The following is a 15,480-nucleotide window of genomic DNA, read 5'->3' on the forward strand; positions in this document are numbered from 1 at the left end:
GTTCGCTTCGAGAGAATTGTTTGTTAAGGGAAAGTGGAGTGGTGCGACGTTTTTAAATTGCTTCGTGGCGCACTCGAGCGCACTTGGAATTTTGTGATTTGTAGGTGGAAGTTTGATGAATGAGATGGTGTTTCGCGGTTAATGGTAGATGAATTTTGTATTTCTTGAGATGGATATTTGATATTAGGTTTGATTGGTAGATCTGTTGTATAGATTATGGATTGTTAAGTTTGGTTTTATTTATTCAAATAACCATCCTCTAAGAATTCAATTGAAGCTATTCGAATATTACAGTCTCCAAGACGCGTGATACGCCTATTATTATTAATAGACTGATTAGTGTTATTTCTTTCTTGAATCAGTAATTTCCCCACGCTCCGTCGCGAGCAAGCGACTAAACATAGCGAAGAAACTTTCAACGGAGACTCGAGAAACTCGCGAAACTTCCATTCCGGCGAGCAGCTCCGAACCCAAAACCGTTCAGCCTACTTGCGAGCGGCTCGAACCGATCACGCGCGCCGTGTTTACGTATCGCATCGGGCCATACTCTTTCAAATTCCTACTATTTATATACTGACCCACTAAACGCGTAGTCAACAACGATATAGTAAATTTCGAAAGCGGGTCGCTCCACTTCCGTCGCTCAGCGTCGACAATGCAGATGCGGCGAGCCCGCGAGTGTCTGATTATAAAGCTTCGTCTTCTCTATGCGCGAAGGGAACGAAACACGGACGAGAAAGACAGACAGACGGACAGAGAGAGAGAGAGAGAGAGAGAGAGAGAGAGAGAGAGAGAAAAGCAAAGGGGGCACGAAACACGTAGAACGCGAGTAAGGTCAAGATATCGAGAGAGAAAAACGGGGGTTGGGCGGCGAAGGGGGAGGAGAGATGGGGGAAAGGGACACGGTGTGGGGACGTGATCCCGCATATCGTTTCGTCGAATAGTTTGAGGTCGCCCGGTTCCTTTGGTCCCGAGCCATCGAGTTTGTAAACTCGAGAAACTTTCCGGATCAACAGCTGCCGCGGGACATCGATACGCGAAACTTCGGAATATGCTTCTTGTAACATTTATGATGCATCGTCTGGTCGGCCTGTCGCTTCCCGCCTCCTGCCACCGGTGTTATACCCTCTTGGCTTTCCTGTAGCCGGCACCGAGGTCCGTTTCAGGCACGATTGAGTCTTCTGTCCGAGGATTTCGTATTTTTGGGATTTCTTGGGAGTGGAGCGATGGTGACTGGTAATTGAAAATTTTGACGAGGATTTGGCTTCTGAGGACCTCTTGATATTGGAATGGTGATAACCATGAATTTGATAATTGAGAATTTTGACGAGGATTTGGTTTCTGAGGATCTCTTGACATTGGAATCATGATAACTGAAAGTTTGATAATTGAGTTTTCTGTCGGAGAAGGATTTCATATTTTTGGGATTTCTTGGTAGTGGAGTGGGGGCGATAACTGATAATTGAGTCGTTTGATGAGGATTTGGCTCCTGAGGACCTCTTGATATTGGAATGATGATAACTATGAATTTGATAGTTGAGTGTTCTGTGCGAGGAAGGTTTGGTAATTTTGGATTTCTTGGTACTCTGGAGTTGAAATAATCGTAACTGAAAGTTTGATAATTGAGTCTTCTGAACGAGAAGGATTTAGTATTTTTGGGTTTCGTAATACTGAACTTGGAGCAGTAATGACTATAAGTTTGACAATTTGTTCTTCTTTGGCTTTGATATTTATCTGGGTATTCAAGAGTGAATTATAATTAATGTTCTCCTTAGAACTAGGAGAAAGTACTACTTAACGAACGACTACTAGAAAAGATGGATCCTAAAATATTCTCAGTTTATCTATAAAATATTTAAGAATAAATTTTATTACACAGATTAAATGGCATTGTCGCACGATATTAAACGGAAACGAATTGCTCTGTTGCAGAACGAGAAGCTGGAGGTGAAACAGAAATGGGCCTCGCGGCTTCTAGGCAAGTTACGAAAGGATATCACGCAGGAGTACAGGGAGGACTTCGTGCTGAGTATCACGGGGAAGAGGCCAGCCATGTGTGTCCTGAGTAATCCTGATCAGAAGGGCAAAATGCGTCGGATCGATTGCCTGCGTCAGGCCGACAAGGTGCGTCTGATCACCACTCTTCCTAATCCACTTACCACAAACCTCCCTTCTTCGCAATTTCCTAATCCCCTCAACATTAACCCTTAGCACTCCAGGTTGTTTTATAATCTATCAGCAACTGCGGCTAATTTTTATGGTATTTCTAGTGAAAATTACAAATGCAACATTCCTTCGATCTTTCATTTTCCTTCTCAGTAAAAAATTGATGTTCGACCATTTAGATCTTGGAAATTAGGGATTTAAAATCAGGTTATTACGATACGTATTCTTGTAACTGCATCAACCAAAACCGACATAAACGTTTGCAAAGTAATGTTTATAAATTCAGTATGCATCAAATTGACGCGTTCCGTAAACCTAGTGTTACATGGTACAATTGTGATACTACAAATAAATATAGAAAAAGGTAGAGATAGCAATAAAATAGAATGTCGAGTCTGACTCGACACAGGACTGCCAAGGGTTAACCTCCACGTTCCCGACCAATGTAAATTAGATAAATCCCCGTGTACATTCTGCGCACATTATTAATGTCCATTACGCGGCACGCAAATTTCCCATGGCCCCGCGTGGTCCCGCAAGACCACAGAACCATCGGACCCACCCCAAGAAATAGTTGGACTCGATCGTTAACCGCCGTCTCGATGGACCGTTGAGAAAGTCAGGCGGAAATCGGGCCGGGTGTTCCCCGGCTTCCGGTGGTTCGTGCGGCGGCCAATAACGCCGGTGTCTGTCGTTGTTCCACAGGTATGGAGGTTGGACCTGGTGATGGTGATCCTCTTCAAGGCAATTCCGTTGGAGTCGACGGACGGGGAACGGCTTGAGAAGACTGCGGAATGCGCTCAGCCGGGCCTCTGCGTCAACCCCTATCACATCAACGTCTCCGTCCGGGAACTCGATCTCTACCTCGCCAATTTTATCACCAGTCACGGTAAGCGACCGCCGAGACTATCGAAAACACATTTCTACGTGTGCCGTTCTACAGTCCTTTGAATCGCGGGAAATTCACGTTCGCTCTCGTCCTTCGTTTAACCGTTTGAGTCCCGCCGCCTTCGCGCTCTTCGGGTTTCGTGTCGAAAACTCAGCGCGTTTCAATGATACGGACAACTAACTAAACTAAACTAACAAAATTCACTATCTGGTGAAACGCGCTCAACTCAGACGCATCTACAGCGCATCGCTGCTTTTGTATAGTAATACATTTTGTATATCGTTGTTATGTATTATAAATTAACACGTTGAATGGCACACGATTTCACGAAGCAAAACGTAGGAGACGAAAAAAGATATAATATTGAATTATTGAATTAACCCTCTGTAGGCTCGTGTAACTTGTTGGTTTATTTCATTTTGCACTGGAAGCGGTGAATAAAATAAAGTAATCAGTTAACTTCAACTGTTTTACGCTCAGGCGTGAAAGTTTAAAGTCAATGTAACTTGAAAGTTACAAAATATATTCGTTTGATGAAATTATTGAAACTATTGAATACATTCTTCATTCGTATTCATATGTGGATATTTATTAATTTGGTACTACATAGATTTTGTTATGAACGAACATTGAATTAAACGGTGACTGTTTGAAAACATTTTTATATTATAAATAATGTCAGCTAATGCACTATATATATTAGTATTAACATACATGGTATTAACATAGATTAAGACAAGCACTCTCCTGCTTAGCTTTCCTCGACGCAGAGTAAAAAGAGCGCAATCGCGTCGCTCGGATCTTCTCGCGTCCCATTCAGAAAGCGCCATCGCGCTGTTCGGCCTCTTTCGAGCGTGTTTTTTGAAAAACCTCTGGTACTCAAACGGTTAAAAGAACGCGGCGATAATTATTCTTAGCCTCTTGCGCTGGGAACGAATTCAGAGATTTGGCAAAGTCTCTTGCGCGAAGAATTCTGTTTTTACCTGTTTCACGCAGACGCGTCAACTAATTTTGTTTATTAATACTTTCGTGTAGAGTGGTACGTTTCGAAATAGTCTAGTATGTAACGGAGACTATTATGATTATTTCCAAGTAATTCTGAAGCCGGTGGCTAACACGGAGCTTAACGCGTTAAATAATCTAAAGAAAATGCTTCGGTATCTACATGATCAAACGGAAGAAACTAATAATCTAATATCTGCATAATCAACTAAGAGCAACTAATCTTCCAACATTTAACACTAGAACTACCGTAACAGTAAAAACGACTGGTTTCGGTTTTCTAACCCTTTGCACTCGGCAGGTGACTCTCACCTGATTTGATACAGTAAAACTATAAAATTTGATGTTTAACATTATACCTTGTACAATGCGTCAATTTGTGAAATATTGAAATAACATACCTTTCTTCCTCAATGTACGCGTGATTTCTCTTCGAGTTAGTCTCACAAAATATCGTTTTTATCTCATCAGAGTATGTTCAAATATTTCTAGTGGAAAACTTCGGAGTGCAAAGAGTTAAAGGTGTTTTATTCGAATAGTCCAATTACTGACGCATTAGGAGGTTGACGTTACGCAGTTATAGAATCTATTTAATGTTAAACTAGTTCCTCGATACGTGAAATAGAATAAAATAGCTTCCTTCCTCAATATACTGATTTCTTCGCATTAATCTCAAAGAATGTCTTTGCCTCAGAAAATGTTATTCCTACTAAGAAACTCCCAAGTGCAAAGGGTTAAATACTCACATCACAAAGACCAATGATCCATCCCCTAAATGCTGAAACAAGACAATCTACCATCCGAGAACCGCAACCCCCAAGACAAAGATCGACACGTAAACACACGCCAGACGATCAGATCATTTCGATGGACAGTCCACTCTCCAGAACGCCCTTCGACGACTCGCATTTGGCGGCTGTCGGGTCGTCATCTTGATCTTCAGGTCGATCATGGCCGTCTCGGCATCTCTGCGTCTCGGTTTCGTCAGGCTGACCGCGTTCATTCACCGTCCGCGCGTGTGTCCCGTCCATTCAAAGTGTCCACGCTACACTCGGCTTCGATTCAAAGTTTCTTGGAACGCTCTGCCAATTCCACCGGCCCCCATGCAACGGGGCTGTGTTCATGGCGCGCGCGGACCAGGACCGTTTCCCGCCATTTTAAACGGCCGCGGTACAAAGACCCGACGCCCGCGGTCTACATAGAACGGATCCACGGATTGGCAGACCTTCGCGAGCCCACCACCTCGACGATCGGCTTCAAGAATAGTCGATCTTGTCCACCGTCCAAGGTATTCGATCGTTTCGCGTTCCATGAGTCGATTGATTTAACCTCTCTCTCTCTCTGTCTTTGTCTCTCGCCTCGTCTGTCTATCGACTCTGTCTCTCCTTTTGGTGCGAATTCTAGATCAGATCCTAGATGAAGACGATTGGATCAATAGTACTGGGGTTTCTAGACGTTTTTTTAAGTTTCGGGATTAGGCGTGTTTGGTGAGGTGTATTTGGTTTAGTTTCTTATCGTGAGAATGTTGGACGCGTTTTGGTAATTGGTGTTATTAATTAGTTAATTGTGTTTGACGAGCACGTCATCGTAGCTTGACAGGATACTAATTCTTTCAGCGATGGATTCTTTGTTTCGCTTTGATCTTTCATTAAAATATACGTGCATTCGTCCTTCGACGAGTACACGCTCCATTTTTTATTTTATTGCGCGTAGAACCAGGTTTTTCCAACTAAATTCCACAGTTAACTGGTTAATGAGAATATGATAGCTTTAGCTGCATCAGTGATTCCTCTGGTTCAAAGCTTAAGTAATAGGAAGCAATCGGTACGGCGAAATCGGGGAACTTCGAGAGATTCGTAGATTCAAGGAACTTGCAAGTACTTTTTCGAAAATCTATCTGTTCCGACATCAATTTCTGTCTACTGGATGTCCCGGAAGTTCCCGGAAGTTTTTCAGTTTACCCCGAGCGAACGTATCACTCTTCGAAACTCCAATAATACAATTCCATAGCGCAGAGGAGCTTCTTCGTCAACCTTTCGGCTACCGATCTTAATTTCCCGAAGTGTACTATACTTCTTTCCGCTCGGTACCTATGTTACCGTATTTCTTCGCGGTAGGTAAACTCGAAATGCCTCCGGTCCGTTAAGGGTTGAACCGTAAATTCCCGTTCCGCTAAACCGCAAACTGCGTGATACATACGCGAACAGTCTGCAGTGCGACTTCAACTTTGGATTACCGTGAAGCTGCCGAGCAATTAGAGCGACTTAATTTCAATCTTTTATGCAAACTAATATTACGTTCCTCGACGTTCGAAGAGCCTTCTAGTCTTGTATCTGTACAGATAGACTTTATAATTGAAATACTTGAGAAATAAACCTTGTACAGTACCTCAATTCGATTCGTACGATAGTTTCAGTGTTAGTGCGACGAAGATTTCTGCTAATCTAAGAATAATCAATATTCATTACCCACGGATCAAAGCAAACTATTTCGCTACCAATGTATTATCATCAAATGAAGCTCCTCAAGTAGAATGGAGCATTTCGTCGCATTTCTTCGAATTGTCGATAAAATATTACCCGAGCTTAGCGAAAGTGAATAGTACGCCAGGAGGTTAACCCGTTAACGTATTTATTTTCGCTACCAAGCTCGTGTAACATGTTACTATCGGCAATTTAGAAGAAAAGTAGCAAAATTCTCCATTCTACTTCAAGCGGAAGTTTCATTTGAAGATAATACATTGACAATAGCGAAATAGTTATGTATTTTGATCTGCGGATAATGAACATTGATTGTTGTCAAATTGGTCTAGAAATCTTCATCACGAGTTTCACTCGTTGTACGGCAGGTTAACCCTTAGCGGTCCTTTCTGAACTGTGATCCAACCGACTACTTTGTTACTCATAATTTATTGGAACAAGTGAAAAATTCTAAGCATATGTTATATCTATATTTCCTTTTAAGTATAGTAGTTGATTACAGAGGAATAATGTTTGCTATGAATCCGAATGAACTGAGTAATATATATATTTGTTGAACCGCGTTGAAAATCTTCACCACGAGTCTCACTCGTTGTAGAGCAAGGGGTTAACAGACACCGACATCCGGTCGATTCGAAAAATCCCCGAAAAATCCGCTTCGAAGCGTTTCGGTCTCGGTCGATCATACGCCCGGCAGAAGTCAGACGTAAACAGAAATGGCGCGCGTTGATCGACCGTCTGATCGATCAGCTGGCAAGGAGAGGCTGTCTCGCGACTGGCAGGGTCCGCCGGTTCTTTCCGTCCGGGTTTCATCGAACTCACTGACTCAGTGGTGAAACACGTAATTTCCGTGCGCGCGTCCTGGCAACCCGGTCGCCAGGCACCGACCCGACCGTTCCCGCTGCCGAGCGCTGAGAGGAGAGCTCCCGCTGGCTACCAGAGAGAGAGGAGACTCTCGCCCGGCCGTGCGCGCGGTGTGCGGCTTGGCAGCCGGCTTTCTAATGTTTACAGCCGGTTGACGCAAAAATTGGCGAGGCCTACCGCCACCACCTACGAGAAAGAGAAAAAAACGCGCGGCTGCCAAGACATGGGGTAGGTTAGGCACTCTCCAGATGGCTCGGTTTCTTGATCTCTCATTCAGCTTCGTCGCGCCGCGCTCTTCGGCTCCGCGTCCTCTCGGATCGTCTCGATGCCTGCGCTTATCTACTCGCTGGCTGGTTCCTCGATGGCGAATCGATCGGAATGGAACGCAACAAAGTAGAGCTCGTGTAGCTTTCTCGAGGAATGTGTATTCAGGAGAGATGACCTTTGTCATGCTGGACTCAGATTTGAGAGGAGGATCTTTTGAGACTTTAGCAGACGGTAACATTTTGTAATTAGAGATGGATAGTGAAGCTTTCAGAAGAGATGAATATGTAGATTATGAGACATCCCTGTTTAATTGGTCAATCATATGAAGACAAGCTCGTGTAGCTTTCTCGAGGAATATGTATTCAGGAGTAGAGATGACCTTTGTCATGGTGGACTCAGGTTTGAGAGGAGGATCTTTTGGTGAGAACAGCGATGGTAATATTTTGTAATTAGAGATGGATAGTGAAGCTTTTAGAAGAGATGAATATGTGGATTAGTACATCCCTTTAATAGGTCAATCATATGAAGACAAGTTACTTGATGACTCAACAACTCACAAGTATCCAGATCTTGAACCAACGATCTACTTCGACAACAATCATTGTAATCATTGGAAACTCATCGATATATAGAGTCTACCTCATACATTCTATTCACCGATACACCTGTACCTCGTACCATTCAGTCTAAGTAGACCAGGCTGCACACCGATCTCCATCGGACGCAATACCGCTTCAATCAAAATTCCTGAATGGACCGGTAAATTTCATCGAGCGTGTACGACTCCGTCGACGACAAGGAAGCGATACGTTCATCGTCCACGGTCCAAGTGAACGGATCACCGGTGGCAGCCGGTGAGTTGGCGGCCGAGCACGTGGCCGATTAATTCACAAAGGCCGACCGGCCGGGAGAAGAAAACTGGCTTGGTGCACGCGACGAACGATCAACATCATAAAAATTCCTTGCCCTCTGTAAATATACAACCGGCCGGCACCACAATAATATAAACTCGGTGGCTGCCAACGCGTGCGTGCCGGATAGCCGAAGGCTCCGCCGGCTACTCTCCGGGACCCTTTCGGATTATCCGGCCGCGCGAGCGCGTATGCTAAAAGTAGACACTTGCCTCCGTTCGTTCGTTTCGACTGACCTAATAGACGGTATTATTATAGAAGGGAAGTACACCGGGACACGGGGACCCAGGGATGCCTAATATTTCATTCCCGGCCGCGTTCAATCGTTCCACGAAAGCCGTTGTCACGCTTTAGGGGACGATTGATCGTCCACTTTAACAACCCCCCGCTCTGCGATATCGTGTCGAGCATCTGATGAAAATTTGAAACAGATCGACGAAGGTTACTTACCTTCTTTTCAATATAAATTGTATATTACTTTAATACTTTGTATTGGTTTTCTACTGTCAATCGTCCATTTTCGCAGTGGTGGGTTATGATGAAAATTTGAAAGATCGACGGAGGTTATTTATCTTTTTCTCAATATAAATTGTGTACTACTTTATTAACCTTCATTACTTTGTATTGGCTTTCTACTGTCAATCGTTCATTTTCAGAGTGATAGGTTATGATGGATTATGATGGATTACGATGGGTCATGCGAGGAATAAGTATCTTGTTTGCCCCTTTTCCTGATGAATTGTTAATGGTAAAGTTGCGGTATCAAGCACAATTACGAAAGCAAGAAGAAAGTGTGATAATTTGTAACGAGACGGTTGTTACATATTATTAGTCGCCGAAGGTCTTGATCTACTTCGCGTAGGGTCTATAATCTTCTTTCTTTTAGGGGAAAATGTACTTCTTTGGTACGGCAAGTTTCGTAATCTTCTTTTCTTAAGACGATTGTGGCGATATTCTTCTTCTTGCTACAAGAACACCCTCTTTCTCGAGACGTTTCTATATATTCTCTTTCATCTACGTATTCTTCTTACAATTAAACTCAGCTGCTTGCTCACGAGAACCTTCGTCACTTCTTCGAATAAACATCTCTACGTAACATTCTCTGTACTCTATATCTTTACACACTCTACATTATTAATCCTCATCATTCCAGATGGTTTTGTAATTTATCTGCAACTGCAACCAATTTTTATCATATCTCTAGTGAAAATGAAAAATGCAACATTCCTTCGATCTTTCATTTTCCTTCTCAGTAGAAAATTTAGATATGTGGAGAATCTAATAATTTTAAGGCAATTTTTGATTCATTAAAATATTTAATATTACAACTGGTGCAATACTGAAACCTACAGAGTTCAAAGGGTTAGATGTTTGATGGTAGCTTAGTAGTAGCTAGTTATGGAATAGAGGAACATGGACTGATTCGTATTAAGACGAAGGTGTAACAAATTAATTAATATCCGATTGTTATAACATTTCTTCAATATTTCATTTTCCTTCTCAGTAGAAAATTACATATATGGAAAATCTAATAATTTTAGTGCAGTTTTTGATTCATTAAAATATTTAATATTACAACTGTTGCAATATTGAATCCTACAGAGTTCAAAGGGTTAACACGTTTCAAGTTTCCTCCGTATCAACACACCGAAACGTTCCATCTTCATATAGAATTATCTAAATTTCCCTGTTTATACGAGCGCATCTTCTCTCGTCGGTTCGACGGTGCGAGCGCTTTCCCCTCGGCGGAGCACGGTTCGACGGGAATCTAGCGAGGCAACGCCGAGGATCCACGTGGCGTTGATTCACTGGCGGCGTTGGAAACGCGACCAGAGGTACCCCGGTCTATTCCGGATTACCGGAGTCGCGCGGAGCCGGCTAAAACGGAGCTTGCTCAGGGCGAGCGGTGGCATCGCGAAAATGCGATGTCCGAGAGCGACACGCGTGGAGGCACCTGTCCTCTCTTCTAACACTTTCATAAGAGACGATGATACTTACGCAACCCGGCCGGCCGGGCGATATTTAGCTCTTAGGGCGAATACGCGCGCCGGACGAACTCGCTCGACGCTTCGACGCCTTAAAACTATTCCTCCGCCTCCTCCCCTGGGAGCCGCTCCGCTAGACACATCCCCGTTTCGATAACCGCGGGACACGTAAACAGTCAGCTAGTAACCTCGAAACGACGCAAATAGGATCGGATTCATTTTTCACCCTGTCCGCCGTGAAGGGTTGCGGTTATCGTTTCCATAACTTACAGCTGATCTAATAACTTCGAGCTCATTGAAATTTCGAAATCTTTGTAACTTTGATCTGATTCGGACGAAACATTCGTATTAGACATTCAGATGAAATAGAAGTATTATAATTAGAGAAGCAGTGATAATCATGAAGGAAATGTTGTATATTGTGAGGAATCTGTTGGAACAATGTAATTGTCTATACTATCATCAGTGATTAATAGAAACAATATAATTGATAATAATTGAAGGATTAAATTTCTGTTAATCCTGCAATGTCGAGTAATCGAGTCTTAATCGCTCGAATTACCCTCGAGAGTAATTACCCCATGCTATTCCGTCTCCCGTGATGAACTTCTAAATGTACTCCGTGAGATTTTTATCCCCGCGAATATGTACTCTAGCCTAATAAATTTTTTAGTTGTACAGGCTCGTAAAAACGCTCGGCGTCCTCGTCGGTGTGTCGTGCACGCGAGCATGTGACCATGCGTGCCGATGTGTGCTCGCTCTATAAATAAATAGGCGACGGACATCTTGTACCGTGATCTCTCTCGCTCTCTGTCCCTCTCGTTCTCTCTTTTTCAGCCACCGTGCTCGCTTATATGTTTGATTTTCATTCGTGCCGACGCGAATACCTGAAATGAATATTCTCGTACCTCCGCTCGTGGACGAAAACCGCTCCGAAGCGGCGGATAAATAAATAAAAGGGAACAGGGGAGGAAGAAAAAGAGTCCTAGGTTCGGCAATTAATTCTCCTATCCTATACAATTTTTCATTTCCTCGGTTTTCTTCGAAGAAATATAAAGTTGCTTCGTTGAGAAATAAAGGAGGCTCACTTAGAATATTTTCGAATGTTAGTGTTGAAGCATCTGATTGGTAATTTCATCAGATTTTTCGAGTTCTCGTTTTGTAGAGTTGAACACCGTAGAAAATGAACGATTCGAATGCAAAATAAAAGGTCCTTTTCATTTAGTTATTATAATATTATAAAATTATTATTATTATTATTATCATTATCATTAAAGCAAGGAAAGGAACGATTGAGTATCTATAAATTTTTGAGTATCTATAAAAATCTCACTCTTCTTCCAGAGGGTTGAATTTCTCTTTCACTTTGAATTATCAAAATAAAATGGAGACTTTGTTTCTTCTTGTCGTTGTAAAAGGAAGTTAGAAGATGAAATTGACGTTTGACCGGGGATAAACGCAGAGCGCGTGGCACGACGCTGTTATTGAAATTTATTAACAGCGAGATAGATCTGGGTTAATTATCTTGACCCTTTTGCGACGTTTCGAAGGGTGGGAATCGGGGGATGAAACGGATATTGATCGGTATTAAATGAAATAAGAGGGTTAATTTCGCTAATGAAGTTTGTGTACGAGTGGAATTCGGATCCGAATTGAAGTGGCTGAAGGGGTGGTTACGGATTCTGATGAGTTTCCCCCGGCAATTGAATTTTAGGAGATTAAGAACAGCTCGCGACACTTTTTACTTGATTAAAGACTCGTTTTCGATACTGTAGTCGATTGTACATCGGTGTTTGGAGTTATTTCTCTTGTTTGCCGATGAAAGAACCTTTCGTTTTTCCCTTTGAAACGAATATGTTTGAATTCAGCGTGGAAACAGTTTGAAACTTATCGTTTTATTTCGTTTCTTTGTAATATATCTATTTTGAGCTCACTAAGTATGCAAATGTTAAGGTTATAAATGATTAACTTCAGAAGTTATTAACTTTAGAATTCGTTAAGCCCGATATTGTTCACCTTAGAAATGATTAACGTTGGAAATTATTAACTCTAGAAATTATTAAATCTAGAAGTGATCAATTCTAGAATTTATTAACTCTAGAAATTATTAAATCTAGAAGTGATCAGCTCTAGAATTTATTAACTCTAGAAATTATTAAATCTAGAAGTAATCAACCCTAGAATTCATTAACTCTAAAAATTTAAAATTAACTCTAGAAATTATTAAATCTAGAAATTATTAAATCTAGAAGTGATTAACTGTAGAATTTATTAACTCTAGAAATTATTAAATCTATAAGTGATCAACTGTAGAATTCATTAACTCTAGAAATTATTAAATCTAGAAGTGATCAACCTTACAATTCATTAACTCCAAAAATTATTAAATCTAGAAATTATTAACCCTACAAACCTTCGCCTGTTGAAGATATCACTCACAGGAAAATTATCCACCAGATTTCTATGCAGAACCACTTATTTCTCACTCGTTCTCGTGAAAGCGAGCTGTCCTATCAAAGCTTCGTTAGCGAGACCCCTAGGCATTTATTTTTAGTTTACATTATAAACTCTTAAAGTGACTTACGTTGTAAAACGTTCTGCAAGATGGCCGTAAAGTCTATCGTACACTGCGTCGTCCTTGACGGACCTCACCGTGGCATCGCGGGATCGCTCATGGATCACATAGCGTCAACAGATCTCTCCGTTCTCTATTATTGTTCCAAGATCGTGTGTATCTATCGGCCTCCTAAAATTTCTGCGTCGCACACGCACCTGTCGACCACCGGCGGACTAATTTTGCCGGGTACTCGCCCGAGGATCCTTCGCCGCGGTGTCGCAATTAATTTTCCCGAGAAACGATGCCCGGTTGCGCAAAATCCATCGTCGCGACCATTTTGGAGACCATTTTTCGCGACGGGTCCCGGGCCATTCGTTATTCCGCCGCTTCGGCTTGTCGTTTACGATCCGAATAATTCGCCTCGCCGCCCGTCTGCTTCGGGAATATTATATTCTCGAGTTTACACGATGGTTTCTCAATAATCCGATGTGACCCAAAATTGTCTCGTAATTTCAGGGAATTTCTGTTTCATCGAACGCCATTCGAACCGTTCGTTTCGGCGATAATTCCAACGTGCTAAAAGTAACGGCACTGCGACTCGCGTTTCGCTGTTTCTTTTTCAACTTTCGCGCTCTATAGACGCGCGTCTATTAATAATTATTCTATCATAACACAGCTTCATTACTATATACCCATCGCGACCAAACAAACAAAGGCATCTAAATCTCCGTCTAGCATCAAAACAATAGAAATGTTAGAATTCCAATTAAATTCCAACCTTTTCTATTTAAACGATCTTAGTCGAACCTCGACAGAAGTCTCAGGCCAAACTTTTCCCACTTCGATTCCCTCGAAGTCACTCTAATTCACTTTCGTTCATTAAACTACATCAATCCCTATATCTGATCAATTTTCCTATTTTCCTCATATCTCCATTAACAAAGTGTCAATACTGTTAACGTTAATCAAGACTACATCCATAAATGCAATTCCCCATACAACCCGATACCCAATAAAATCCCCGAATTTCTCCTATCCAAGAAGCTAAAGTTTCGATATAATTAAGTTCACTGTGAAAAACGGTGTCATCAAATTCGAGTGACCAAGTCGATCAACCGTTTCGCAGACGAATCTACTAATCCCCAATTTCTTCTAATTCCGTGCGATATCGAGCATTCCCAGCTCTAGATCGAAGGAGCTCGTTTCACGACCATAGCGAGGATTTATCGTCCGAAGCGGCGATATAAAGGTTGAGCCGCAATTAAAAATAACCCGTCGGTGAGCGTATGTTTGTCAACGGCTATTTATAGGCGCGGTACGTTTTCGCCGGCGAGAGGATCCCCTGCCCGTTGTTTAACGGAGACAGGGGCCGGTTTAACGATCGCGAAAAATTCGAGCCTCCGGCCGATCGAGCCGCGATTCTCGCGATCGATCCGCACGCCCCGCGCGCCCCGGGCCGATCCGCCGCGCGATGAACACGAACACGCGTTCCGGGCTCTCGTGTATTTCGGGTTTGGTGCGTTGCGTAATGAGATTTGCGTAAGGTGCCGCGATATAAAACACCGTGCGACAGCGAAGGTGAGATGGCCGGCAAGGAGCGCGCGCGTTTCCCGAAAAACGAAGCGGTCCCGGAAAATCCCAGGCGGTCGCGGCGCTCGGGGAAACGATCGGTTTCAACTCATTTCCTGAAATAAACCCGCCGTCGAACTTGAATCCGCGGCACCGACGGAAACGTTGACACATTTATCGCGACCGTTCGTCCCGAGTTTCCAACGGAAACGAATTTTATATCGGCGGCGGGATTTATCCGGCAGATCCGAATCCGCTGGATCGATGGAACTGATATTTTTGGGATCGGAGGCTCGGGATCGGTACGATCGTGTCGCGCTCCGAGCGGTTTCTGGGACGAGGATTCGTAGAATCGGAGACGTTTTCATTGTTTTGGATTTCGTTCGGATAGCTTTATTATTAGATTCGTACTCGTGAAATTGGAGTATGCAGGTTTCGGATTCGGCGAAGTATCGGAGAATTGTGTTTAGGATGGAGGATAGAGGAGGATCTTGTTTTATAGGGGATTCTTTGGTGGAATGTAGAAGCGGAGGATAGGGGACGATTGCAAAGGTGTCTGGATGTCGTTAGCGGGAGGATGATAAGAGACCTCTGTTTAAAATCTCTGTTACTTTGACATACCAAATGGTTTCCGATCAAACGCAGTTAATTTAATGTGTTCCTTATAATTTCATGTTGCAGAGGTTCTAAACGGCATCTGCAACGCGAGCAAGGAGGAAGAAAGGCGGCGAAAAGGTAAAGCTCTTCAATTCTTCGTTAAAGAACCGGCGAAAGTACAGTCTGAACCGTC

At 42.8% G+C, this 15,480-nt stretch overlaps 1 protein-coding gene and 1 long non-coding RNA gene across 14 annotated transcripts in view; one reads left to right on the forward strand and one right to left on the reverse strand.

Annotated features, from left to right (window-relative positions):
- The window catches only part of NfI (Nuclear factor I), a 103,357-nt gene that overhangs the window by 49,731 nt on the left and 38,146 nt on the right, over positions 1 to 15,480 (forward strand). For 12 of the 13 annotated variants that reach the window (XM_076367201.1, XM_076367188.1, XM_076367191.1 and 9 more), the window contains 3 exons: positions 1,933 to 2,124; positions 2,872 to 3,055; positions 15,372 to 15,425. In XM_076367201.1, coding sequence (XP_076223316.1) covers positions 1,933 to 2,124; positions 2,872 to 3,055; positions 15,372 to 15,425 — 430 coding nt within the window. The remainder of the gene's footprint in view (positions 1 to 1,932; positions 2,125 to 2,871; positions 3,056 to 15,371; positions 15,426 to 15,480) is intronic. The other variant, XM_076367199.1, reaches the window with a different exon arrangement.
- Positions 9,940 to 13,676, reverse strand: LOC143174478 (uncharacterized). The gene is made up of 3 exons (XR_012998469.1): positions 13,149 to 13,676; positions 12,978 to 13,069; positions 9,940 to 11,451 (listed from the first exon to the last, which is right to left on the reverse strand). It is a non-coding gene; the product is annotated as an uncharacterized LOC143174478 (long non-coding RNA).

The sequence above is a fragment of the Nomia melanderi genome, chromosome 4 (assembly GCF_051020985.1).
Source record: "Nomia melanderi isolate GNS246 chromosome 4, iyNomMela1, whole genome shotgun sequence".
In the NCBI taxonomy this organism is placed as follows: Eukaryota; Metazoa; Arthropoda; class Insecta; order Hymenoptera; family Halictidae; genus Nomia; species Nomia melanderi.